The sequence below is a fragment of the Mustela lutreola genome, chromosome 5, assembly GCF_030435805.1.
Source record: "Mustela lutreola isolate mMusLut2 chromosome 5, mMusLut2.pri, whole genome shotgun sequence".
In the NCBI taxonomy this organism is placed as follows: Eukaryota; Metazoa; Chordata; class Mammalia; order Carnivora; family Mustelidae; genus Mustela; species Mustela lutreola.
In genome coordinates, this window is record NC_081294.1 from 40,309,791 (window position 1) to 40,335,705 (window position 25,915).

At 46.4% G+C, this 25,915-nt stretch overlaps 1 protein-coding gene across 1 annotated transcript in view; it reads right to left on the reverse strand.

Annotated features, from left to right (window-relative positions):
* The window catches only part of LOC131831123 (chondroitin sulfate proteoglycan 4-like), a 67,110-nt gene extending 43,889 nt beyond the window's left edge, over window positions 1-23,221 (reverse strand). The window contains exons 1-7 of the mRNA XM_059173342.1: window positions 23,165-23,221; window positions 22,210-22,347; window positions 19,044-19,123; window positions 18,326-18,750; window positions 7,247-7,410; window positions 3,340-6,909; window positions 1,467-1,937 (exon numbers count right to left, since the gene is read on the reverse strand). Coding sequence (XP_059029325.1) covers window positions 1,467-1,937; window positions 3,340-6,909; window positions 7,247-7,410; window positions 18,326-18,750; window positions 19,044-19,123; window positions 22,210-22,347; window positions 23,165-23,221 — 4,905 coding nt within the window. The remainder of the gene's footprint in view (window positions 1-1,466; window positions 1,938-3,339; window positions 6,910-7,246; window positions 7,411-18,325; window positions 18,751-19,043; window positions 19,124-22,209; window positions 22,348-23,164) is intronic.
* Window positions 23,222-25,915: the final 2,694 nt, after the last annotated feature.

Below are 25,915 nucleotides of genomic sequence, written 5' to 3' on the forward strand. Positions count from 1 at the left end.
TTCAAGACTTTCCCCAGTCTGGCCTCAGTTCTCTCTGCTGCTCCTGAGCCCACCTGCAAGTCTTGTGGGCTATTTCCCGGCCTCCACAACCCACTCACTTTAATGCCTCCATATCCTTTGCCATGCTGTTGCCTTTGCTCATGTTGCTCTTTTGTTGTTGCTCCCTGTTTCTCCTCTGTTACCTCCCTGCTCTTTCCTTCTTTCCTCAAGTCTTGCTTAAGCGTTATTCCCTCTGTGAAGTCTTCCCTATTCTCTTCAATTAGAGTCAGATGCACTTCCTTAGCGCCACTGTGAGAAGGCCGTGCGAGGCCTCAGACGGCCCCTTGGGGTTAGAGCAAAGCTTGTGTGCCTATTGCCCCCGTCCCCCAGCATCTCCTGCGGGCAAGGAGTATGGCTCCTTACTATGCTCCTTGCACAGCAACTTGAACAGAAGGGTTTAGCAAATCTGTTCAAGTCCGTTGATAAGATGAAATCCTTAGAAGCAAAATAAAGCAGCCCACATGGGTTTACAGCTAACCAGACAAAGGTACCTGGAGATGCCAGGTCGGTGTTCATGGCTTCCAACCTGAGGAACGCACATTCCCAGGAGCTTACACAGGAAATGTTTCTCAACCTTGAGAAAGTAATGGACATCATTCTTTTATTCATGATAAGAAAGCCAAGTGTCACACTAATACCAACCTAGCCCAAAGCAAAGAAACAGGACAGCAGCCCTGAGTTGAGCAGTTATTTTACACTGAACGCCAGGCTGGAAGTTGCATCCTGCTGCTTGACTGTGGGGACTGGGCCATTCAGCCATTGTTCACTGCGCTTACATAGGGCATGGCACAGAGTACGCACTCTGTCAGCGTCTGTTAACTGAATAATGGAATGAGTAGATGAGTAGACCCACTTACGACTAAAGTGCGTCTGCGTTAACTATCCAGGTGTAACACTTCGAGCGGGCCTGACAGTGTGGACCTCCTCCAGCAATGGGCAGCCAGGGTGGCACAAGCTAGAAACGTGTTGACTTAGTAATCAAAGTGGGAGAACCTAAAGATGTTTCACCTAAAGAAGATAAAGTCCAAGGGAACTTGATAACTTTTTCTTTCAAATATTTAAGAGATTTCAGGAAAGGAGGTATGACTTGTGCTGTGAGCTATCAGAGTCAGGACTTAGAGAAGTGTCTAAGCAGCAGACTTCAGGACTAAATGAGTTTGAAAGAACTTTCTAACAATTGAAATATTTTTAAACCGGAAGTGCCCATTGCATGAGGTAATGAGTTTTCCACCACTGAATACACTGAAGCAATGGCTAGATAACCTTTTTATGGGGTTACCATGGAAGGGGCTTCTAGCATCTGCTAGGAGGTTAAACTAGATATTCTTTCAAGTCTCCTCACTCCTGAGAGTCCATTAATCTAAATAATGAATAGCATTTTTTTCTCTTATCCCACATGCCCAAATGTATTAACTGAGAATTATTACCTGTTTCCTGGTAAACTTCATTAGCTGTACTCTTGGAAAATCAGAATTTTCAACATAACCATGTTTTGGTGGTTTGAGTAGAACAAATTCACAATCAACTCCCTCAAAATATTTGTTTGGGATTTTGAGATGGTCTTCCAGAAGTGCTTTGGAACCTCCTTCTCGGACTGTGAAATTTTGTACCTCCAGAGGAATCCGCTTAGGGACGATATCCACTAAGATTTCAATTCCATTCACAGCTTGTAAATCATTCACCACATCGAGCAAAAAACGGTCGTGTTGTTGGTCAGGAGCTGTCTGCACATAAAGAATAGCCCCATCATCAATTTCCTGTTGTGTAAAAATCAGAGAGGACTTTGCATCGGCACCGAAGCTGCCTTCTTCTGGTAAAGATTTCTGGAGGTATCCATGCATCGGTGGAACACTGACAATGAACGTTGTCTCGGAAGTAATATTATCTTCGTGGACAGTCTGAAGTTCATATATGCGATACACAGACACAGAAAGGAAAACAGGTCAGTACTCACAAGAGTCAAGATCCTTGATGAACCAAATGGTTCTCTGTTAATGCCAAAAAATGTCTTAAATTACTACCAGGGTTGATACAGAGTTTAAGCCTGGGTCTGTTCTGGTGACCATGTCAATATTTGCATTTAGCTGTGGTTGCAAAGAAAAGTTATGGTCTACAACACTTGACTCACTACTAGTGCATTAACAAGGCGTCATTCACAGCAGCAAGACACCCAGGACTCAGCCAGCTGACTTAAAAGAAATAAAATGGTGTAAGGACAAGGAATAAAAGATGGTTGAAGAAGCAGAAGTTGAATCACTTAAATTGAAAGACTTTAGAGGAATTTCTTCTCTCCCCTTTTAGTTAGCTCAGCATTTTCGATATATATTTAATTTATTGATTCAGCAAAACCCATCTCAAAGCTGTCATTTGTAACTGATTTAGAGTCACTGAGCTACACACGCCCCCTTGTGGTAAAACATAAACTCTCCAAGAGCCTAAAAAAGGACTGAGAAATGCTGGGGAGGCCCGAATTTCCTTAAGCTAACTCATTCAGTAAATGCTTCTGATTTGAGTTCACTTCCTCTTGATGTTATTGGCTGCATTTAGCAAACAAGTAAACTCCTTTACTGTCCCGAGGGTAGATTCACAACAGCCTGTATTTGTGGCCAGCTGTCATAAATCACAGTTTACAAACCCTGTACAGGACTACCCTAAAACAAACACTCTCTCCTAACTCTCATCAGCAGGGCTTTGCTTGCTGGAAGTTTTTAAGTAGGAGCCCCAGGAAACCAGGTAGTTTCTGATGTAAGGTCTCACCCTTGGCATTCCCGTTGTCTGTGCCAGTTTTATCCATCCATTTCAGGAAACAAAATGAGGCTAATTCATAACTAAGGAAATTAACTGTGTAAGATAGCATCCTCTACTGTTTTAGGAATCCTTTTCATGTTTAAGCTGCTCTAAATTTATATACCCTGCTTCATCACATCACAAATGTAATCCTGACTAAATGAAATATTTTTAATGAAATAAAAATGAAAAAAAAAAAAAGTAAAGCTCTCTTAATTTACAATAATATGTACATCACTTCCTAATTTCCAGTTCATCCTACACTAAACAAACATACATATTGTGTGCTGGTGTGCACTTGGCCTTAACATAAGGCTTGGTCACTTATACTCCAACTATAGCACTATCAGTAGTATCAGAATCATGAAACCTTCCAGCTTTTCCTTTCAATGGCATTTACATTTGGAAAAAAAAGTCATTCTGAATACCAGGGAGAAATCAACACAAAAATAGCTCTTAGAAGCAGATTACTCTGGGAGAATAAGAATGCTCAGTGGTAGGACAGTTACCTACCTGGAGTCTTCCTCTATTCAGTTTTACTGGTTTTCCTTCTTCAACTATAAGGGTCTTGATGAGCGAAACTTGGGCGCGATGTTGGTGTCTTTCTGAGTACACTTGTACATAGACGCCCACATCTATATGTATCTCCTTAACTTTCACTGTCAGGTTGAACACATCAGAGTTGCCGCTGCCATCATGCCTATAAATCACATGTCCCCGCTTCAAGTCATGCTGGGAAAATGAGCGGGACACTGACTGGTTGACTAGCACTCCACCATGCTTTGGGGGCTGTAGCACGTGGAATTCGATCTCGTGGTCTGTTCGGACATCTTGGTTTGTGGTGACACTGAGGTTGGATGCTGTGAGGCTGCTGTCCTCTCCTCTTTGTACAATCAGCCCCGTGTTATTGGCTACCTGGATGTAGGGGTCTGACACACTGACCTCAAGAAGGGATGATGTATAATGGACACCATCTGTCACGAACAGCACAAAGCGGGCAGAGTCTGCACCCCGATGTCTGAAAAGCACTCGCCCTTCCCGCAGGTCATCTTGCCTGAACTGGTAGAGTTTCTGAGTGACATCATTGGCTCTCACCAGGTCCCCGTTTGGGATGCCCCGTCGGGTGTAGAGCAACTGGCCATCATCAAAATCTGAGTCGGGATCATGGTAACAGAGATCTGCCAAGGTCAGTAGGCGCTGGCCATTCCTTACAACACAAAAGACCTTATCTACCACACGTACTGGTTTCTCATCATTTTTTAACTCTACAGAAATGCCAACTTTGATTTCTGTAGATAAACGTTCTGCGTCAAGATGCCTGACCACTCCCTCTCGGCCTGGTCCTGAGGCGGAGGCCACAAGGAGGAATTCATCATGTTGGGTCTCAGAGTCATCGTGGACATACATCAGCCGCTCCCCCACTATGTCTCGATCAGTGAACGTAGTGATATTATCACGACTTCCCAGAGGGTCTGAAAAGTTGACCAGTTTCAGCTCCCCATGTTGAGGACTCTTGGTGATTATATATCGGAAGGTCTGATTGTCCGGTGTTTGAGCGAATAATTCCGATTTCGTAATTAATTTCCCTTCTCCTTCTTTTACAGATAACCCTCTGTTAGTTACAATAATAAGGGTCCTGTCTGCTTCAAAGTTTATTCTGAAAGTATAATCTTTGGATTCTATGTGCTTTGCAACAATCAAGAACCTGAAGATATCTTCTGTGTCTTCCCTAGGCCTCTCCCGTGGCTCATAACTTATCTTAGAGTCTGCAATGTCTTGCTGGCTGAAGACGGAGTTTGTTTTTAGAACTTTATTGCCAACTAGCAATTTTCCTTTCTTAGGTGGTGTCAGTAACTTAAAACGCAGTTCTTTCTGAGTTACACTCATACCCTCTGTCACAGCCTGCAAGTGATCAGAGTTCAGTACTTGTCTGCTCAGCTTACTGACCTCGAGAGGAACATTTTTCAGAAGTACAAACTTTAGCCAGTGTACGGTAATGGGAAATACCAGCTCTTCACTGACTTTGCCTTCTATGTTCACTTTAAATTTAAAGTGATCTGTAACATTTTCTGGCTGTAGTTCTTGAAATGTGCTATGGTACCGGACCCGACCCCGATCAATGGAACGTTGAGAAAAGGTACTAACTTGTTTCCATTCACCCCTTGACCCCTGCTGCTGAATGTGACCAAATTGGGGTGGATGAGTGATAGCATAGCGGGTCTCCATCTCGTGGGATTCACCGTTAACCTCCACTGACAAGTTACTCCGTGTAATCAGAACCGCGCCCCCCTGCTGGACGACTACCCCAGTTCTAACAGCCACTTCAAAGTCCCAAGGAATAGCCATGACCCGTAACACTACGGTATTGCTAACCAGCTCTCCATCGCTTGCTCTCAGAAGGATTCGGGAGTTCCGATGACCTCTGTGCACATAGAAAATGTTGCCATCTCTTAAATCCCCATGCGTAAAACTATTAATGGCTTTCCCAGGACCATTGGTGTTTTCTAAAAACCCAGAGTCTGAATTGAAGTTGCCAAGAACTGAGAAACTAAGACTCAAGGAATCTGTGTCAGGGTCTGACACGTCTATTACATTTGGAGTCAGTTGTTTCTTAGAATTCTCAAAGAGGAGGAGCAAGTTTCCTTCAGGGAGTTTAAGGACTGGGGCATCATTTACTGGGAGGACAGTAATGTTAAACACATATGGAACATGTCCTCGCAGATACAATGGCATTTCCTTCCTACTCGTGGATGAGATTGAAAATGTAAAAAAATCCCTAGGTTCTTCTGAGCCATCATGGACATACCAAATTTTCCCTTGCCCCAAATCTAACATAGTGAAAGCCTCCTCCATTCCCTGTGCAGGCGAAACATCAATTTGAAGGAACCCATGCAGGGGCATTTCCTCTATTTTAAATAGTATTTGAGAAGGATGGATGCCCACATCTTCGGATGCTACAACCACATTCATGTGCCTTTGTTCCAGTAAGGCTCGCCCACCCTCTTGGACCTCCAGGTTATTCAGACTTAAGAAATAGCTACTCGCCTGGTGAAGAAAAGGCTTGCGTGCCTTGGGGACGGTAGTGGAAAGGGGAACTTCTGAACGAAGCAGGTTTTCTGCTGTCGTTATGAAAGGGTTTTCATTATCACTACTCTGCAATTTACACCCGGCGGATACATCTTTAGACACAAGGGCATTCTTTAATGCTCTCTTTACGGAGTTGGCTTCCAAGCCTCTTAAGCACCCTTTGAAAGAGACTCCTCGAGCAGATTTCCTAGGCACAGAGACAAGTTCTAACTTCTTAACTTCTTCTCCCTTACGGTTATCAAGACCTCCCACGAAGAGAGGACCTTCCGATACAAATGGTTTGCTTTGCAAGGGCAGCAACGCCCTCACCCCTTGCTCATCCACCATCAGGTCCAGATACTGTCCTGTGAGTCTGAGTTGAATAATGTGCCACCTGTTGTCACTAACTACGCTTAAAGAAGAGAGCTGGGTGTTACTTTTGCTCCTTCCTACATGAGCTTTCAACAGACCATGAACTATTTCCAAAGCAACAAAATTTCCTTGTCTACCTGGCTGAAACAAAAGCAAAGCTTGTTGACTACCAGTCTGCAAAGCAAATTCCAACAGCCCTTCCCCACGCACCCTCCATTCTGGGAAGGTGACGTAGGATCTGGAGCTAAAGAAATTGATGGCCTCATCCTCTCCTGCAAAAAATTCATCACTGCATCCTAGTGACACCTCATACACCTTCTTAAAACCAGGGTAAGGCCTGAGGGATGCGAGGATCTCCCTCTGGTTAAATATCACACCCTCCATACATCCACGGAAACCGGGAAGCTCTCCATCCAGGTAAGGGAGGTCAAGTTCACCATGGCCTGCTATGTAGATTCCATGTTGAAAGTGCAAACTGTGCGTCCCATGAGTGATTTGGCCAGTTGTCTCATAGTGTTTGTCGATAACCAGAGAGATAGTGTTTTTAACATAGTACAGTTCCACGAAATGCCAATTCAAGTCATCCACACGACGCCTTTGCTCAGAAAGGAGCACTTGTTCACCTGCACCCAAATTCACCCTCACCTGAAAGAGAAAGAAGCATAATTAATCAGTCTCATCTCGTAGTATCTTACTGAGAAAACAGGGCCATCCACAGAGAGAGAGAGAGAGAGAAACTTGGACTTGAAACCACTTTCCACAGGTATGGACTACACGATGAGGTTTAAAATTTTCAGAGTCAGACTATGTCAGGCATGCTGGTGAAATCAGAGGCTATCCCAACTTTTCTAATGGTACACATTTTTATTCTAGTAAAATAACAGGAATAAAATGGATAGATATTTTGTTCTCTTTCTCTCTCATGGTTTTTCCTCCAGTAATTGAAAACTCACACATTTTTAAAGATTTAAGAAAATCTTACCCGTAAGTTTCCTGATAGAAGCTCTATTATACAGTACTCATTTTTCCCAGCTGCAAGGAAAAGTAATCCCTGCGGTTTACTGGTTTGAAATTTTAATTGAAGAGATAACTCAGGCAAAACTTCGATGATGTTGAGCTCCACATAGCTTTCACCATAAAAAGATGCTAGGGGAAAAATTCAATAAGGAGTATAAATGAGTAAATTCATTACACAATGACAATTCCACTTTAGAGTGTCTTCTCCCTTCAGGGACTGACCTTGCTGAGGAAAGCGGCCCTGCCCAAAGCCATGGCCAGTTCCTGGGGTAGCCCACAGTTCCAATGTGGGGGTACAAAGGTTCAGTGTTCTCTTGCCCCAACTCAAAAAAGCCCTGATGGGTCAGTCTCTCTTCAGAACTCCCAAGAAGGGTGGTCAAGCCTTCTGTTGAAACTGAATTGCAAGTCTACTTCTCCATGTACCCAATCCCGCTTCCTTCCCTGTCACAGGGATAATCCCACACCAGTGGTGGTGAACTGGTGTAAGAGGAGAAGGGACCACATTATTCAGCTATAAAAGATCAAGCCATGAAAGATACAGGGCAAATAGTAGCTATGAAGACTATGAAATTGGCTGTCTATTGCTAAATTTGAATAAAGCTTGGAAAAAAGAGAAGGAAAAGGTAGGAGAGATCTGCTGATAATTAAGTGTGAAAGCAAGAGGGCTTCCATGGTAGCATATAGAGTCCCCCTTTCCTACAGCAGGAGACCAGTGGAAGGTAAGCTCCAACAAAGCTAAGATCCTGGCTGGGAAAGAACAGAACCTTGATATAAGGAAATGGAGGCATCTGGGTTGATGTATTCAAATACCTTGGGTCCCTGGTTCTCTCTGGACCCTCTTAGCCTACAGAAGTGGCCTATTTCCCTATTAAAATTGGCGTGCCCTTGGCTGGAAAAGGATGCAGAGGCTTCTCCCCACAAGCAGCACTTGACCTCTGAAGATACACCCCCATCTCTCCTCCTGGCCACTCGATCAAAAACAAAGGTTAAGTCACAACATGACCTGTGTGGGGACATGTTGGGCTTGATAGGGGTGGAAAAGGACTAGACCCTAACGTAGCTGTAGGACCTCTTCAGGTGTATTCTACACCTGGTAGCTTCCAGAACACACATGCGACTGAGGGTGCTGATCACGGGGGCACATCGTGAAGCTGGATAAGGAAGAATTTAGATTTGGGGGAATTCTCCAAAGGTACTGGATGTAACACCCTGGCAAAGACTACCAGAAACGGTGTGAACTCACTGCTAAAGTGGCTCCTAGATGCATAGAAAATGCGAAACATTTTCTGTCTCACACTGTGAGCGACACAACAGAATTACCATGACAGATGGATGAGAGAGATGAAAATGGTACTTCTGGGATGGAGCATAAATAAGACCAGAAGGCACAATGAGCGCACAAGATGGCAGCCCAGAGCTCCATCATCACCCTTCTCGCGCCAGCACCTTTCCTCTGCTCACGCATATGGCTGCATGGGCGAATCCATGGTGCCAGCTGATGGAGAAACAGAACACCTGAGCACGGTTCACGGATGAATCAGCATCATCCAACGGGAGTCTGATGAGAACAGCCGCCAACTGCACCATAGCTCCCCTTAGCGGTGACCATGAAAAACAGCAGCAAGAAAAAATGCTCCAAGTGGATAGAACTTTGGGTAGAATATCTAAATATCTAATCATCCACTTGACACACAGAGAGAAGTGGACTGAGGTTCAGATAAAAAAAAAAAAAAAAAAAAAAACACTGATCGAGAGTGGCAAATGGCCTGAACAGATCGTCAAGAGCCCAGGACGCAAAAGACGGAAAAAGTAGGAACAAGGAGGTCTGGGATTGACACGGATCACCTCTGCCCCCCCATAGGTTGGCACAGCAGGAGGCCATGGTGCCAGGGAGGGAGACCCAGTAGTCTGGGATCCCTTTTACTGAGGCTTTCCTAGCTACTTCTACTGCTGAATGCCCAACAGGCCTCCAACAGAGTCCAACACCCATCCCCAGTATGTTACTGTTCTTTGAAGAGAGACCAACTGTCCACTCGGTGTTGAGCTGACTTCAGTGAAACCCTTTCTTTTTTAGACTGGCCAGTGATTCATTTCAAAAAATAAAATATCCACATATTCAGGGTATCTATGTGCCTTTCTTGCCTCAGATAGCACCATTACATGAAGAGCTCATGGAGTGTTTAATCTACTAACAGGGGAAGCCAAATAACATCACATCAATCAAAGACATGTCCTTTACTCCAAGGAAGGTGTGGTAACGGGCCCAAGACCATAGGATCCACTGGTCCCATCATCTATTACACGGCTGAGGCTGAGGCCCCGAAAGAGCGCTGGAACAATCTGATGAAGGTACAGCTGAATCACCAGCGCAGAAGTAAGACTCTAGTGGAGTGAGGGTCTGTCCTCCAAGACTTGAAGTGAAAGATATTTACATGGTCTTTAAAGATCTTTAAACACCTCCTGCTATATCTCCAGGAGATATAATATATGGGTCTGAGAACAAATGTCGGTCCCTAAGAACAGTCCTGGATAAGGCTCCTGCGTGATTATCTCCATCTCAGATTCTGCTTCCCGAGGAACCCAGTCTTCAATGTCTGCTTCTCTGTTCCTACAACACTCTGCGTATTCCTTTATTCCAGCATTCACCATGTTGTACTGAAATTCCTTGCTTATTCATCGATCTTCTGGAATAGTCTGTGAGTTTCCTGTGATCAGGGGCCATCTCTCTGTTTATCTTCGCCTCTCTAATACCTAGCACAGTGCCTGGCCACAGGTGGCATAGCAGATTCTGTTGATAGCTCACTGAGATCCCTTTTAACAAGCTGGTATAACCTCCTCCCGCTGTTTCACTGTGTTATCCAGAAATTTCAGTGAAATTACACCCCCTGCCCTAAAGGGGGACCTATAGCCAATGACTGACTGAAACAGATGCATAAAATATGTAGAGCTCTGTGCTGCCATTCATATCCTAGAGCTCTCTCTGGGATCAGGCCAAGATTAGGTGAGCTAAACCCAGATCTTTGCTTGGTTTCTTCTCCTGCCCAATCCTGCTTCCTTCCTTCCAGCTCTCTCCTGGCCATCTCACTCAGCATTTTACTTTCACAAGAATCCCTGCCTGTGCAGCTCTCTTTTGGGAACCCAATCTAAGATAGGTAGCAAGCAAGCATTTCATGAACGAAACTACACTAACCTAAGAGACCCTTATTTTATAGTTGAGTAAACTCGGGTCTAGAAAAGCTTAGGGACTTATGTAGAGTCAACAGGTAGTTCAAAACAGAGCTAAGATCCAAACCCTGCATTTCCCACCTCAAATCCCCTGTTTTCACCAAGATAGAAGCTGATACAGAGATGACTATGATCTCTACAAACTTTCTCAGGTAGGTATAAAGACACTTTTCTGGTTAAAAAACAGCCATCAATAATTAAATTCAAGAAAACAAGAATGCAGCAATGAAGTAAAGAAGATGAAACAAGCATTTATAAGCCCACTAGCTCTCCTACCTAGTGTATGTGGTCCTGGCCTCCTGGTTACTGAATCCCCTCACTCTGATTTTTGACTGACTTAGAGGCTGTATTGTTAAGCTCTCAAAACCAGGAAATGTTTTCTAAATAATAAAATCTACTGCTGAGAATGACTAAGTAATATTATATTTTCCCACAGTTCACCTTCCTGGCACTAAATCAATTCCAGGATCAGCTGGTGGCTAGAAATTTCCATTGCCTCAGGGGAAAATCAAGGAAGCAGGTTTAAAACTTCCGGTTTGACAGCCTGAAGCCAGTTGCTCCGAATGGATCTCAAATTTTATGGCTTCTAGTAAGTGCCTCAAAATAACAATAAGAAAGCAATAGAAACACAAGAAAAACTGGGTTCCAGAAGAAGAAAAGTGATCTTCACCTACAGAAAAGGAAAAGGTGTGACTTTAGAATTATATGGGTAGGGCAAGTCAAGGTGAACAAAAATCAGAACAACTTCCTGGTTTTATATGCTTATGTAAAAGGTGACAGGGCTGAATGGAAGCCAAAGTTTGGCAATAAGGTGGGTAAAAGACTTTCCAGGGAAAAGTAAACATTTCTGTTTCTCTATCATTTCTCCTGGGGTGTGGGGTGGGGAGGAGGAGTAGGTATTTGATTCATTTTTTTACCTTAGAAATAGTTACCATTCCCCCCCTGCCCCCAAAACTACAATTTCCTGTTTTTGTTTGTTGGATTCCAGTTTTGCTTCTTTGGGAAGCAAAGCAGCTTTGGGAATACTCTGGTTTACTATTTCTTGAGCACCTACTGTGTGCCAAGTACTATCGGGAGCTGGAGGCAGGAAGTTACTGAGACTAAGGGGTTTGCGGGCTCTCCGAAGAGAAAGGTGCTCGGAAGGAAGAGTATATCCAATCCAGGCGATATTAATTGGGCAGTTGGTACAACAGCGGCTTGTTTGGGGCCCCGCTGCGGTAAGAAGGAAGGAGTCCTGTGCCTAGGAAGTGTCTCTCCCTAACAGATTAAGTGGCCCATCCGACATGTACTTCCACTGTCCACAAATTAGCAAATAAACCACAAACATGGGGACTGAAAGGTGAATGACATAGACTGCCAATCAAGCAATTAGAGTGCCTGGGAAATGGAGAGCACAGCAGAGGCTCTCGGCCTAGCCCAGGAGGTGGATGGACTGAGGTGTTTCCAGCAGCAAGACAATGGCTTCCAGAAATACCTAGCGAGGGACAGATGTGAGCAAGAGGAGATAAATGAGGGGAGAGAAAGAGAAAGAGACCAGGGACTGTAAAGATCCAAAGGTCCAGTCTGGCTGAGCACTGTGTGTGTGTTGGGGGGGGGGGGACCCGGCGGGGGACAGCCAGGGTGAGTGCTGCAAAGTTGAGGGGGGGCGGCGTGGGGGCAAATGGTGGGACTACTAAAGGCCTTCCCTGAACTGTCAGTTTAAACTGGTGACACCTTTCAAGACCCTTATCATAAGCTCTAGTTACCTTCTTGATTTGCTTCCTGGGTTATTACCATCTCCAATCCCACACCATCCCAAACAGAATGTGAGGTTTTGAGGGCAGAAGGCTTGGCTAGTCTTCGTCACTGCTCAGTCCAAGGTGCCTGTAGGAGTGTCCAGCACACCGGAGGCACACCATAATGGCAACTTTGGAAGCTAAGGGAAGGGTTCAAACTCAGCTCAAAGAAAGCCATAAAAGGATCAAATAGGGAAATGCCATGCCCAGATTGCAATTTAGAGGACTCTGGCTGAAGTGCAGAAAATGGGCTCAAAGGCATGGTAGGGAGTAGGGAAGCAGGCAGGGGGAGAGGCAGGCGGGTTCAAGAGATATTTTAAAAGCTGGACTGTCTAGGAGGGAAGGGAAGAGGTCAGGGGGCAATCTAGATGATTTTCCGAATTTCTGGCTGGGTATCCACCTACCGAGAGAGAAGTTCCGGTTTTGTTTTTCTTTGTTTTGTTGGCACATATATGATGAGAAATTTTCAGTTACTTGGGGAGTAAACGGCTGACTGACCAACCGGGTTCCCCACTGGCAGGGACCCACGAATGGGGTGGGGTCGCCTTACAAACCATCTAAGAAGGTTGTAGCTTATTCTGCACACAGCAGGGAAGATCACGGTTTTTAGTGGGGAGGAGACACATCAGTTCTGGATTTTAGAAAGATCGACCTGGTGAGTGTGTGAGGGCAAAGTCAGAGTGAGTTAGAAACTAATCAGGAAAGTATTCCCAAAAAAGAGATTTCAGAACTGTCTGCTTTCCCTGAAAACTAGAGCTGCCTTTTCATAATAATCCCATCATGGACAATTTTATACTGTACCTTTTTATGTATTGCCTGTCTTCCAAACATATTCTAAAGATGATATATCATAAGTGTAGAAGCTTACTTTGAAAATTAAAATACAAAACCACAAAAACAAACTTCTCTACTAAAGCGTCTGCATTATACAAAGTCCTAAGCTGAGGTGCTCAAGGAGGGTCAATGTTATAAAGCAGCTCTTCCTCACACTGACCCTGAGAGGCGAGTCAATGTGCTTGGAACGAAAAGCCACACTTTCACCTCACAAATCTTCTCTGAGGAACGTCTACAGTGTTTTACTGTGGCACTGACATTGCATGCTTTATCAAACCAAGGCCGAATATTTATCAAGTGATATCTAACCATCCAGAACATTCTGAGAAAGAAGACAACTTCCAACTATGAAATAACATTTACCATAAACATTACCATAAACATTTACCACAGACATTACCATAAACATTTACCACGCCTGAGAGGCCCAACCTCCTCGGTTCTCATTAAAAACAAACCCCAACAAGGGACATCCTCAGAGTCTCTCCCACAAAACTCAGGTCCACGAATACAGAAGTCAAGCAACAGAGTCAGTGAACCAAGAGTTATTGGCTCCATGGCCGTAGGATGAGCAGTTGCTTAGTTGGCTTAGGGGGTGACAGGGACCTCTGGCACCACATTTCTCGGCCAAATATGCTGCTGGCCCTGTAGGAAGGTGGGGAAGGAGGGGCTAGCAGGCCCTGTGGGCCACTGGGAAGATGCAAATCTTGGGTCTGCAGGTAGGGCCAGAGCAATCTGGGGCCCAGGAATTCTTCTTGTAGAACGGGACTCACCACATTCTCACTCCTTGCTCCTTCCCCAAACATGAATCTCCATGCCAATTGCTCAGGTTGCAAAGAGAAGCCAGCCCATGCCCTGCCCTGAGCTCCTCTCAGGGGGGCATTCTCTGCCTCACACCTGCAGATCGGGGTCTTGCACCACTCCAGGGGGAGCTATTCCTGTAGGCTCCATAGCTGCCCCTAGCGAGGCTGGAATGAAGAAGCAGGGAGGCACTCCTGACACCTAGCTAGGTGCTGGTTGAGCTGACAGCGCCCTCTTTAGTGACAGAGCCCACATCCTAGCTTAGAAGCCCTGCATATGGCCCTCCCGCACAGCTGTGTTTGCTCCCCGGCTCCCCAGTTCCTATTGCTACTGCAACAAGTTACCCCAAATGTAATGCCTTAATAGGACAACGATCTATTGCTTTACCGTTCTGGGGACTAGTTAGCCCTAAGTTAGCTTAGGTCTCACTGAGCTAAAATCAAGGTGTCTGCAGGGCTGCATTTTTTTTCCCCCTGGTAGTTGGTGGGGAGAAATCTGTCCCCGGCCTTTTGCAACTTCTAGAAGACTGCCACATTTCTTGGCTGGTGCCTCTGCCAGCAGTCACATCATTCCAGCCTCTGCTTCCAACGTATCATCTTCTCCCTCTTACAATGCTCTGTGTTTGCTTACGGCCCACACGGATAAGCCAAGATAACCCCTCATCTCAAAATCCTTAATTGGATCACAGCTGGGAAGTCTCTTTTGCCACGTAAGGCAACATATTCTCTGTTCTGGGCATTAAGAGTGAACTTGCTGGGGAGCTGCTGTTCTGCCTTCCACAGCCCCCAGGTACATTGGGTCGTTCGTTCAGGGGCTCGGATTTATTGGTCACCTGTCATTTCTAGGTATTAGACTATGTGCCAGGAATACGGAGGGGAATAAAGCAGAAGCACTGGGAAAGGCCCCAGATGTAGAAGTTATGAGTTTTGTTTGTGTTTTGTATGGACCATGCAGTTCTATTTTTTAAAAAATATTAAATGACGGTATTTTAAATAAAAGAGATTATAATCGGGGCACCTGGGTGGTTCAGTGGGTTAAGCCTCTGCTTTCAGCCCTGGTCATGATCTCAGGGTCTTGGGATTGAGTCCCAAATTGGGCTCTCTACTCAGCGGGGAGCCTGCTTCCCTCTCTCTGCCTGCCTCTCTGCTTACTTGTGATCTCTCTCTGTCAAATAAATAAATAAAATCTTTTAAAAAAATCTTTAAAAAAAAAGAGAGATTATAATCGAACACCTGAATTTTTGGGCTTCCCTGCATGCACTGGCGGGGTACCTGTCCATTCCCACAGCGGGGGCGGGGAGGGTATTGGGGGTGAGTGGGGCTGGGGCCACCATGCTGGGTCCCTTCCTGCCGCACCAGCTGATGCTTGGCTCACAGCGACACACTGGTCATGGTGAGCATTTGGGTCCGGACACCACAGCCTTAAGCAGAAATGGCAAAGTGGAAAAAAAAAAAAGAGAGAAGAAAAGAAATGGCAAAGTGGGGTGCCAAGATATTCATTGTGGAACCTGAAGAAAATATTATAAATTCACAGCTTGCCTTAATCTAAAAAAAAAAAAAAAAAGACTCTAGAATAATAAGAATTCTTTATTCAGTTCTAATTTACAGACTGATGGCTGTCCTGCCTCAGTTGTCCAGGTGAGACCAGGCATGTGTCTCACCTGCTGGGTACCAAGTCTCCCTGAGGGTGCAGTGGGAACTCTACAGGACAGAAAGATGGGCACTGATGCCTCTCTTTCCCATTCACTGACATCACCACACACGGTCTGCCTGGACACCTGAGCTTACAGTTGTGTTATGTCACTGTAACTACACAAATCCTCACTTACAGGATCAGTTGCTTTTTAAAATTCCCGCAGATAAGCTAGAGATTAAAAATAGAAACAATTCGAGGACCAGTAAAGGCAAAAGGAACTGGAAGGGCTGGCCTTTCATCAGCGCGGGCCCAAAGTCAAAGCAGTAATATTCTAATGAGATCTGATAAGAAGGTCGTCAAAAATTGTTGAACTATTGACAACATGAGTCTAGGGCTGAGTACGTGTTGTACCTTGAGAAAGTAGTTAGTGATAGCAGGATTGATATTTGATTTGCAAATAGGGATATGCTGAGAACCAACACTAAGGCTATTCTTACTGAGACAGTATCTGTTTACCAGACAAAGTGGCTTCCCGCTATGGCAAGACTCTCCAAGCTGAGGACACAATCAGTCCCTCAAGGACTGAGAACAGAGTTCACCTACGTTTGACAATTAGATTTCTTCAAAGCAACAGGCTGAATCATCCAAAGAAGTCAGAAAGAAACCTAAAATCAGATCCCACATCTAGCTACTCAAGAAGATGTTCTTCAAAGTGCCCCAAAACAACTTTTGATGAGACCACAGTGTCCAGTATTTGGGCTGCCATTAGAGCCATGGGTGAGGAAATACGTTAAAAATATAAGAATCCTCCCTTACCTATGATTTCAGTTACCCATGGTCAGTCATGGTCCGGAAGCGGATGATCCTCCTTCTGACATATCTTCAGAAGGTCAATGGCAGCCAAAAGCTACGTTACAAAGCCTACACCATTCACGTGGTTCATCTCATCACACAGACATCTCACAGCACCATGTGAAGGGTGAATGCAGTATAATAAGATATCTTGAGAGAATGAGACCACGTTCATGTAACTTTTAATATAGTCTATTTTTACAATTATTCTCTTACTATGCCTAATTTACAAATTAGACTTTATCACAGGTATATATTATAGAAAAAAACAGTACATGTAAGGGTTCAGTACCACACATAATTTCAACATCCACTGAGGGGCCTGGAAAGTATCTCCTGTGGGTAAGGGGGAACTACTGTATATGCTATGGAATTCCGCAAACGTTTCCTATCTGCATTCTGTACCCCTCCATGGGTGTCTAATCCGTTGGCTCTTAGCCTCATACCCAAGGTAATCACGCAGATGATGAGGAAAGAGGGTAATGAGTAGAAAAGGAGGGAAATGAACATTACTGAGCAGTTGTCTGGCAGTAAGAAAGTCTTACACAGTGTTTTACTCGAGCCTCTCTGAAGAAGTCAAGTATTTCAATTGCACAGATGCAAAATTAAGACCTAGAGAAGGAAAACTAAGATTTCCCAAAGCCAGTCTGAGAACACAAGATTGCACCCAGGTTGAAGCCCTAGCCCATCTGACTCCAAAATTATGGACTTGACCATCACCCTACATTGACCACTGGTTCAATCAAACCGTTCCCTCGCTCCCAGATCTCCCTTTCTGCAACTGGAACCTTGCCTCTCAAAGCCACATCAAAGCCTCAGACTGCAGCCCCAGGCCTCCAGTACTGGGTGCAATCCACCCTTAGGGCCAAGCAGGAATCAGGGAAGGGATAGGAAAATGGGAGAAGGAGCTTGGAATGGCCCACACACAGGGCAGGGCCTGGGAGAGGGAGTGCTGCAGTCAGACCCCAAGCAACTGGGGTAAGAGTGAAGGGTCCAGAGTACAAATGCCATCCTGGCTGGAACTCGACTCCCAAGCTCCTCGTGAAATTATGAGGTGGTGTAGGCAGCAATGGCACTATTTGTCTGTTCTATGCCTAAAATGTAAATAAGCATGCAGATTTTAATCCGAATCCTACAAAGAGATACAAGGCCTTTGATTTATAATGTTTTATCTTTAAAAAGTCTCAGAGGAAGTCTTTCATTGAAATACACTAAACTACAAGGAGCCAAGGAGGGCGAGAAGGCCCAAGTGCACGACTGGTTGTGTAAAAAGTCCCAATAATTAGTAATCCTTCACTCCTGGAAAGCGCCATGGAAATGCAAAGCATTTCCAGTGACTGAGGTCCAGCAAATGCAGGTGAACTTGTGGAGATACTTCTAGAACAAGAGGCCAGGCCAGCAACCAAAGAATTTCGGGACGAGTTTAAGGCCCCACAGGCCGGCAGGTCCCCGCAGCCGAGCACCTCCCACTGGCCCGGGCCAGGCGCAGAGCTGCACAGGCTCAGAAGGGAGGGCGGCAGGATTCGTTCGCTCTGCTGGGAGTGCACCCCGGAGTCCAGTTCCGAAACCCGCGGTCCGCGGCGAGGGCCCTGCGAAGCTCGGGAGGGGCCCCCACCCCGGGCCCTCACCCCGGGCCCCCACCCCGGGACTCCCCTGGGCTCCCCGGAACTGGCGGGGCGGGCCTCGCGCGGGTGTGTGGGGTGGGGGTGGCTGGAAGTTTCCCGCGGCGGCGCCCACACCCCCGCGCAGGGCCGAACAGTCTCCTCCCCGCCGCCCAGCCCAGGAACGTCCGGCCGCGGAGCTCGGGTCGGGGTCGCCGCGCGGCTTCCCGGGGCCGCCTGGAGTCCCGAGAGGGCCCCCACCCTCCGCTGGCAGGCGCGGCGCGGCCGGGGAGGGGACGGGAAGGGAAGTTGGGCGCGTACCTCCGAGCGCCCCGCGCGCCCCGCAGAGCCCCAGGCAGGCGGCGAGCAGGACGAGGCGGCGGGCCCCGAGCCACCCCATCCCGCCACGGCGGCCCCGCGCCCGCGCTCGCACCCGGGCGGCGGCCCAGCTACCTGCGCCCGCCCCTCTCCGCCCCGCAGCCCGACCAGGGGGCGCCGCCTCCAGCCAGCGCGGGGGGCTGGGCCGGGGCGGGGAGAGCCATTTGCGACCTGCAGCTGTTGCGCGCCACCAGCGCCCGCCCGGGCCGGGCCTTCTTCTCCCAGGCCGCGGGCGAAACCGGGCCGGGGCGGTGGGGGGACCGGCGCCCAACAAGGCGCCGAGCGCAAAGGGTACGTGGCCCCCGCTCGACCGGGCGACAGGTGCGGTGAAGTGACATGGGCCAGCAGGAGGTGGTGACAAAGAGAGGCTGGGGAAGGACTAATGGAGGAGGTGGGCTAGTTCCCCAGACCCGGCTGAGGGCGGAGGGTTTGTTCTGCCCTTTGCGGTATGTCCAGTGTATACCCTGCGCGTTGGCACCGGCAAATATGTGTTGGATGAACGACTCGGAGTGGGCGGTGATAAGATAACATAGTCATTGCTTATCAACTGTGAACCTCGTTTGTATTTAAAGGACGGTCCCCCAGGGTTTTTTTATTGGATGTTTTGGAGCCTCTGTCAGGAATTAATCAAGGCCCAAGGGTCGTGTGTGCAAAAACTCACCTTGTGCTTTGGGCCACATCTTCACAGGGAGAGCCTTCACCCAGGTATGAGTTTTCTGGTAAAATGGACAGGACCACGATCTGACAAGAACAGGATTTGACCAATAAGAGCCAAGGGCCTTCTAGATCAACTTCTCTTTGCCATGAGTTTCCGGGGCTCTGTTCTGTGCAGCGCTGGGGTTTGACAGAATGCTAACAAAAGGGCTGCAGGGGCAGTCAATGCCAGTGACGGTGTATTCCTGATAAAATTAAGGATGATTTCATATCCCCTTCCTTTCCTTTTTTAGTTCTGCAGTAAAGTGAGGTTTTGAGGTGTGTGTGTGTGTGTGTGTGTGTGTGTGTGTTTAAGCTCAGAATCCAATTTTGACCTTTTTGTCAGCATACAATCTGTAATTTGTTTTACTTGGGAGCAGAGGTGTTTGGCCTCCTGAGCACCTCCCTTACCCCTTTCTTCTGGCAACCTAGCCCTGCATCTCTAGGGGAACTGCTTCCTACTTCTTGCCCCTTTTCTGCCCCCCACTTCTGGCTGACTCTGTCCTACCAAAGCGTTGGAGGTCACATAAGTCTGCCTGGGGCTGAGAGGTCAGTTCAGCTCTGACTGCACCAGGCATGCAGAATTTCCCCTGGCAGCCTCAGGGATGCACATAAATTTAAAATATGGGCGATGCCACACCAGATTCCCCAGAAAGGCCCCGGTGTGCACCAAGGAGGTTTTATTCAAATGTCACCTCTGGTTAAGAACACAGGCCTGGTTCTTTAAGAGATCTGTGTGCAGATCCCAGCTTGGGTACTAGAGACACTGGTATGTGACCTTGGGCAAATCTCTCATTTGTCTTAACTTTGACACAACTTTGCTCGTGTGATTTAGCTAGCTCATAAGGAGTGATCGTTGAGCATGACCCCTGGTACAAGGTAAGGAATCTCTGGGCACTCTCATCGTACCTGGTAGCCCAGCCTAGTCTATGGGGCTTCTCTGGCTGGTTTCTGAGCATCCTTGGAGAGACACACAGTCCTAAAAATGAATCATCTTTGATCTGTCCTTCGGGTTGGAGGACTCTTATTTTCCTTCCATGAGCTTAGCCATATATACTGCTAAAGACTACTCATGTTATCCACAGAACAATTCTGATACCAGTGCTAATGTGTAGGCCTCTCCCCCCCCCTCCACTACCAAGCAATACTCTGACACCAGCTGGGTACCACTGGACCCAGTTCTGGCACTATCTTTATGAGATTCCAGATTAAGGACTCAGTTACACAGGACCGCCCTCCACTTCAGATGCTAATCACAGGTCCAGACTGCTATGAGGCCTTCTGACTGAGTGGTTATAGATCAGAGGCTCCCAATGCTCCCCTACTGGGGATCAATTAATTTGCTAGAGTGGCTCACAGGCCTCGGGAAACCAGTTTACATATTAGATACTGGTTTATTATGTTGGGCAGCAGGAATTTGCGTTCCCTCAAAGGCCCTTGTAACTGGACTAAGAACCAAATAGACATGAGATAGATTAACAGATATATTAACAGATAGATTAAATTCAAGTTTAATAGTTGTACATATGGGGAGTCCACAGAGACATGGAAATTCCAAAGACAGATAAAATGAAGTAGATATGTCATTCTGAACTAAGGAGAAGGCGGTAGAGATCTGGGATTTCAGAGGAAAGGAGACAGGTGCTCTTGTACCCCTGTACCCCCACTACCCAGAGAGAACTTGAAAAATATCAACTTGTGGGAATCAATTTGAACTTGAAACTGGGTTTAGGAATCCCAGGTGAAGACTCAGGTGAAGAGCAAGGTCAAAAACAAAGGAGCTTCTGTCCTGGTGGAGTTTGGGGGCCGCCCAGTGGTGCATGGAATCCTTCCAGTTCACCAGCCTAGAAACTCTCTTAACCCCTCCTTTTGGGTTTTCATGGAGGCGGCCATTAGTGATGGGACTCAACCTTTAGCCCCTCTCCCCTCCTTGGAGGTCTGGGGATGGGACTGAAAGTTCCTACCTTCTAATCACAGAATTGGTTTCCTTGGCAACCAACCACAACCTTTAGTTTACCTGAGGCTTTCCAAAAGTCACCTCATTTACATAACAATAGGGCCTTTTTTGTTTTTTAAAGATATTCTCATCACTCAGGAGTTCCCAAGGGTTTTAGCAAAAATTAAGCAAAAAATTAAGACAAAATATTAATTTCTTATTATAAATCACAAATCACACCACGTTAATAATTTCTGGCATTACCCCACTGCCCATAGTAGTTCTGATTTTTTTGAGGTTGAAGAATCCTAGACCCCGTGGGTGGGAGTCCCTGTAGCTTTGGCTCTAGATGTGGGACAAATCGCATACCTTATAGCAGCATCACTGTCTTCCCCTATAAATTGAAAGGATTGGGTTAAATGATCCGTAAAGTCCCTCCTGGCTCAAAATTCTATGATTCTCATTTGTCGTCATTGGCATCAGGACAGCCCTGCCTGATTTAAATAGAGCTCTTTTAATTAGTGCACAGAGAAACTTGAAATATTTGAACTTCTTTATTCAAACCCAGGCAATGATTGCTAATAAATGTGCAGCTTTTAATTTAGAAAAATCGCTCAAAGTGTCAGGATGAGACTAGGAGCTATCTTCCTGTAGAGTGCCACTTGTCCCTCTTCTTTAAATTCGTTGTAATCACTTACACGCTTCAAACATCGCGTGCGGTCTCCCGTCAATTTCCACAGCAGCTAAGACAGCTCTAAAATAATGAGAAATTAAGACGCTCGGTGGTTAGGAAAAGCCCAGTTGTAAATATGGTGACGCTAGGGATGTTTCTTTACAGTGTCTGGTGGGGAAATCTACGGGCATGAGGGTCACACTCAAATGTAGTTGCCGTGGCCGGCACTCAGCGGTTAAGCTTCAGCAACAAGAATTATTCTATTTGGGTTTTAATCTGAATACTGGTTTGCTCAGAAATAAACATATAAAGAACAGAGGATGAATATAGAGAAATGAAGGGATAAGAGTAGAGAGACGAGCACCGGTTCAGTGTTCACTGAACTCTGTCTCCCAAATGCGAAAGGCAAAGGAAGATGAATTCAAGCGTCTACTGTCAAGGACAGACGTGGCAAGGTAGAGAGAGGTGTAAGAAACATACAGCAGTAGTTTTAACAAAGGTTAATTAGGGCCTGGGCCAGGCTACTGGGCCCGAGATCCTCTTCTCTGAAACTTTCCATGGCGCATATACTTCTGATGATATGACTGTTTGAGCGGTCACCTCTGATTTAGCCAACTCCACACCCTCTGACCCCACAGAATTGAGCAGGGGTGAGTTCCTGATCTGAAGGGCAAACAAGAATGTCAAAGGTGATACCCTCTCAAAGCTTTCAACCAAGAGGAACTGAGAATACAATGAATTTGTGGCAGTTACGGGGCCAAGGGGTCACGTGGAGATAGCGCCTTAGTGGGCATCAACCAAAGACCCACGTCACTGAACTCATGGAAGAACAGAGGCTATGAGCCCAGAGAGAAAGCCACCTGTGTCTGTCTCAGTGTTTGCAAGAGGAGATTGGTCCCTTGTCCCAGGGAAAACCTGATTATGAGGGACAGTCAGAGCCTCAGGCAATCGCCGTTAGTGGTTTCTCATTCCCATAAAACCCAGATAGGCCTCCTGAATTTTGTTTCCATGAAATTCTTCTGAGCTCTTCTGCTAAATCCACACTTTGCCGGAGCTAGTATACAACTCTAGCTTTCACAAATCCAGGTGTGCATGAATGATTATCTTTCTATATTTTTCCCAAACTCAGCTTGCTTTCAGTTTTGACTTCCCAGTTTGCTGTGGTGTATCTCAGTCAACTGAGGTTTTTGCTCCTGCGTCTCCCTCCCTGAGTTGTGTGGAAGTTCCGTGGGACTTAGGTATAGGGCCAAGACATCAGGGGAGACTGAGAGAAGAGGCATGGTGGTTCGCTGAGACATTCCTCACCCCATATGGCCTTTGGATGTCAGTCTATACAGGCTTTATAGAGACAGTCTCAATCCCCCATGAATAGCTCTGTCAGAAACTTTTCTGTTTCTCCCAAGCTACTCTGAATATTGTCAGCCAATCTGGGGCAGGACTCTTTGTGAAGCTGGGTAAGGCCTTGGCTGCCAAGACTCACCACAGATATTTTCTCTCCTGGTGTCTTACTGTCTTCTTGAAGCCCATAAAGCTCCATGTAGGGATTGCACTGCTTCCATGGGGCCCTGCCTTCCTTTAGGATCCACCAATGTCACCATTCTGGCTGCTTCCCCTGATTATCCTATCCCCCAAGGCAGGAAACCCTATTCCTCTCAGTCTGCTGGGTGTTGAGAGGAGCATTATATAGACCAAGATGGAGTTCAGCCACTCAGGAGAATTAGATATGAAATCATGCATGTGATTATTGAAAAATAAAGTTAGCGTTCTTATAAATCTGAGATGCAGATGGGGACTTGTATCTGCCATATTCAGGAGCCCATCCAGGAGTACTGAGAACTCTCATGGAACCCAACCTACTCCCAGATTAGTTTGAAGGTGATTAATTTGCAGCAGTTTCTTTGAGGCAATGGTTGTGAGCTCAGCGGCGTTGATATTCGGAAATGAGGTGAACTCTGAGAAGTCACTGCTAACTTTAGAAACACCAGTCTTCAAAAGATCATCTCTGGATACTTGAAATCTCTTGGGAAGTCAACAGAAAGAAAGAAGAAAGGGCAAATGCAACCTTGTGTGAGTTTGCCACAGAGATTAAATTCTCTGAGTTCTAGAAAGCTGCCTGAGGAAAGTGAGGGTGTCTGTCAAGGATTCTGAATTTCTCAAAGAGCAGAACCACCAAGCAGGGGGAGCAGAGGGATTCCAGCCAAACCCACTACCTGCAACAGTGAAGAGGTTCTTCTTACCTTGCAAAACCCACACAGCTAAGGCCATACTCATATACCACAGTGGCCTGGAGCCCATGCAGAGTCTCTCATCCAGGCCAGTGGTGTGTCGGCCCAGCCTAAAGTGACTGTTTCAAGATAGATGTTCTGAGTAGAAAAGGGGAAATTTCTCCAAGTGGGAAAAGGCAAAAGGTTTTTGCTCTTCCTTGGTTGTAGAAAGATAAACACTTGATGGGAGTTTCTACGTCAGAGGAGAACCCACAGCTAATAATGTGGAAGCCGAGGCATGTTTGCGGATGGTTGGCAGGGAGAAGCTTGAAAATTGGGGGACTGGAGCTGGGCCAGTCTTTCAGGAACCTAGGCCCATTCAGCCTTTTTCCGTGGGAGGTCAAGAACCCCCAAACCCAAGTTTACATATTAACTGTAAGGGGGGGGGTACAATACAACTGAGCAGCAGTTGGGTAACAGCCCCATGATTTGTGGAGGTGTCTTTTCATGTAGGTTCTATAACCTCTGACTGGGTGAGTGGTAAGAGGTTCAAATCCCAGGTCGAGCGCTCAGTAGGGCAAGCTATTGAACCTACACACCTCTGCTTTAGCATCTGAAAAATGGAAATGGTGAAATGAGACCATCTACATAACATGCTTGGTCCCGGATAGGAGGCAGCATTTTGGACTGCTAACTATACCTGCCCTTAAGGAAAGTGAGCTCTCTCTTCCTTGAAAGATTCTGTTCAAAGACGTGCAAAGACCAAGGGCAAAAGGAAACAGGTGGGTGTGGAAGGAGGCAGGGATTTGTTTCATTGAAAAAAAGTTACTCCCCTGTACTAGTTTGCTTTCCAGGAGCAGAACCCCACTAAAGAGACTTTACATAGAACAAAAGGCCATAGATGATGGACGTGAGGGGGACAGGGCCATTTTTGGGGTTTGAGCTAGACTTTGACACATGGGTGGAAATGTCATGAGAACCCAAGACGAGGGGACCCAAAGGCCTTCAGAACTGTTTTTCTAGAGTGTGAGGATAGAAGTCAGTTAATAAAGCAATGAGGGTTGTCCCAGAAGCAAGTCAGTGTGAAGAATTACACTTCAAAAATCTCCATGTGTTACCTGCCTATCCTTGTCTGTTTTCCTGTCAGTACCAATGAAGTGATGGGAAAAATATTTGAAATCACATGACTGTGCACCATGATTGCCGGGTAGGGGGTGTCCCCCCACAGTCTGCATTTTGAAACCTATATTAAAAAGAACGAGAAGGTTGGGTTAGCTGGTCTCGGAGGTGTCTGCCAGCTCGGACATTCCATGCTGCCTTGAACAAATGGACTTTTACAGAGGCTTTTCAGCAACACAGAGCACACAACGCCGGCTCTTGTCTGTGGCCACAATGGCATTCTTGTAACCTTCCCACGAGCGGTGAATCCTCTTCTTCCAACTACACCATTTTCTGCTTCTCATTCAGAACCAAGCCTCCACCAAGCCACGGACTTTGATGTGAAGTCACCCACCGAGTGACAGGGGGTCCCTGTGGCCAGCTCCAAGTGGGAAACTCTCCCCACAAACCCACCCACAGGGCTGGTGTAGAGTCAGGCCCCGTGTGAAAGCCCTGCGTTGAGTCCCCAAGCTCCAGGGTAGTTTATGGCCACTTAATATGTCCACAGGAGGCGTGTGGACTCCTCAGCAACTGGGAAACCAGAGTGTCACCACCACCCACTGACCAGCCCCAGGGACTCAGACCCAATACCGACAGGCACCAGGCCTCATTAGGGAAGACACATTTCTGCCGAACTTGCATTTCTAATACAAAGCTGTGTTCTGGTAACCCTAGTTAAGGAAACATAAGAAACCACGAGCAACTATTTGGGGCTATCTGAGTACAAAAAAAATGATTTTTAAATTGTTGAACTCTGCTTTCCAAAGACTATTGCCTGCTGTATTTGGCCTCCCCCTTATGGAAGTTATACATGTGACTGAGTCCTACCTCCAACCGCAGCTGGTGAGCCTGGAAATATGAACATGACC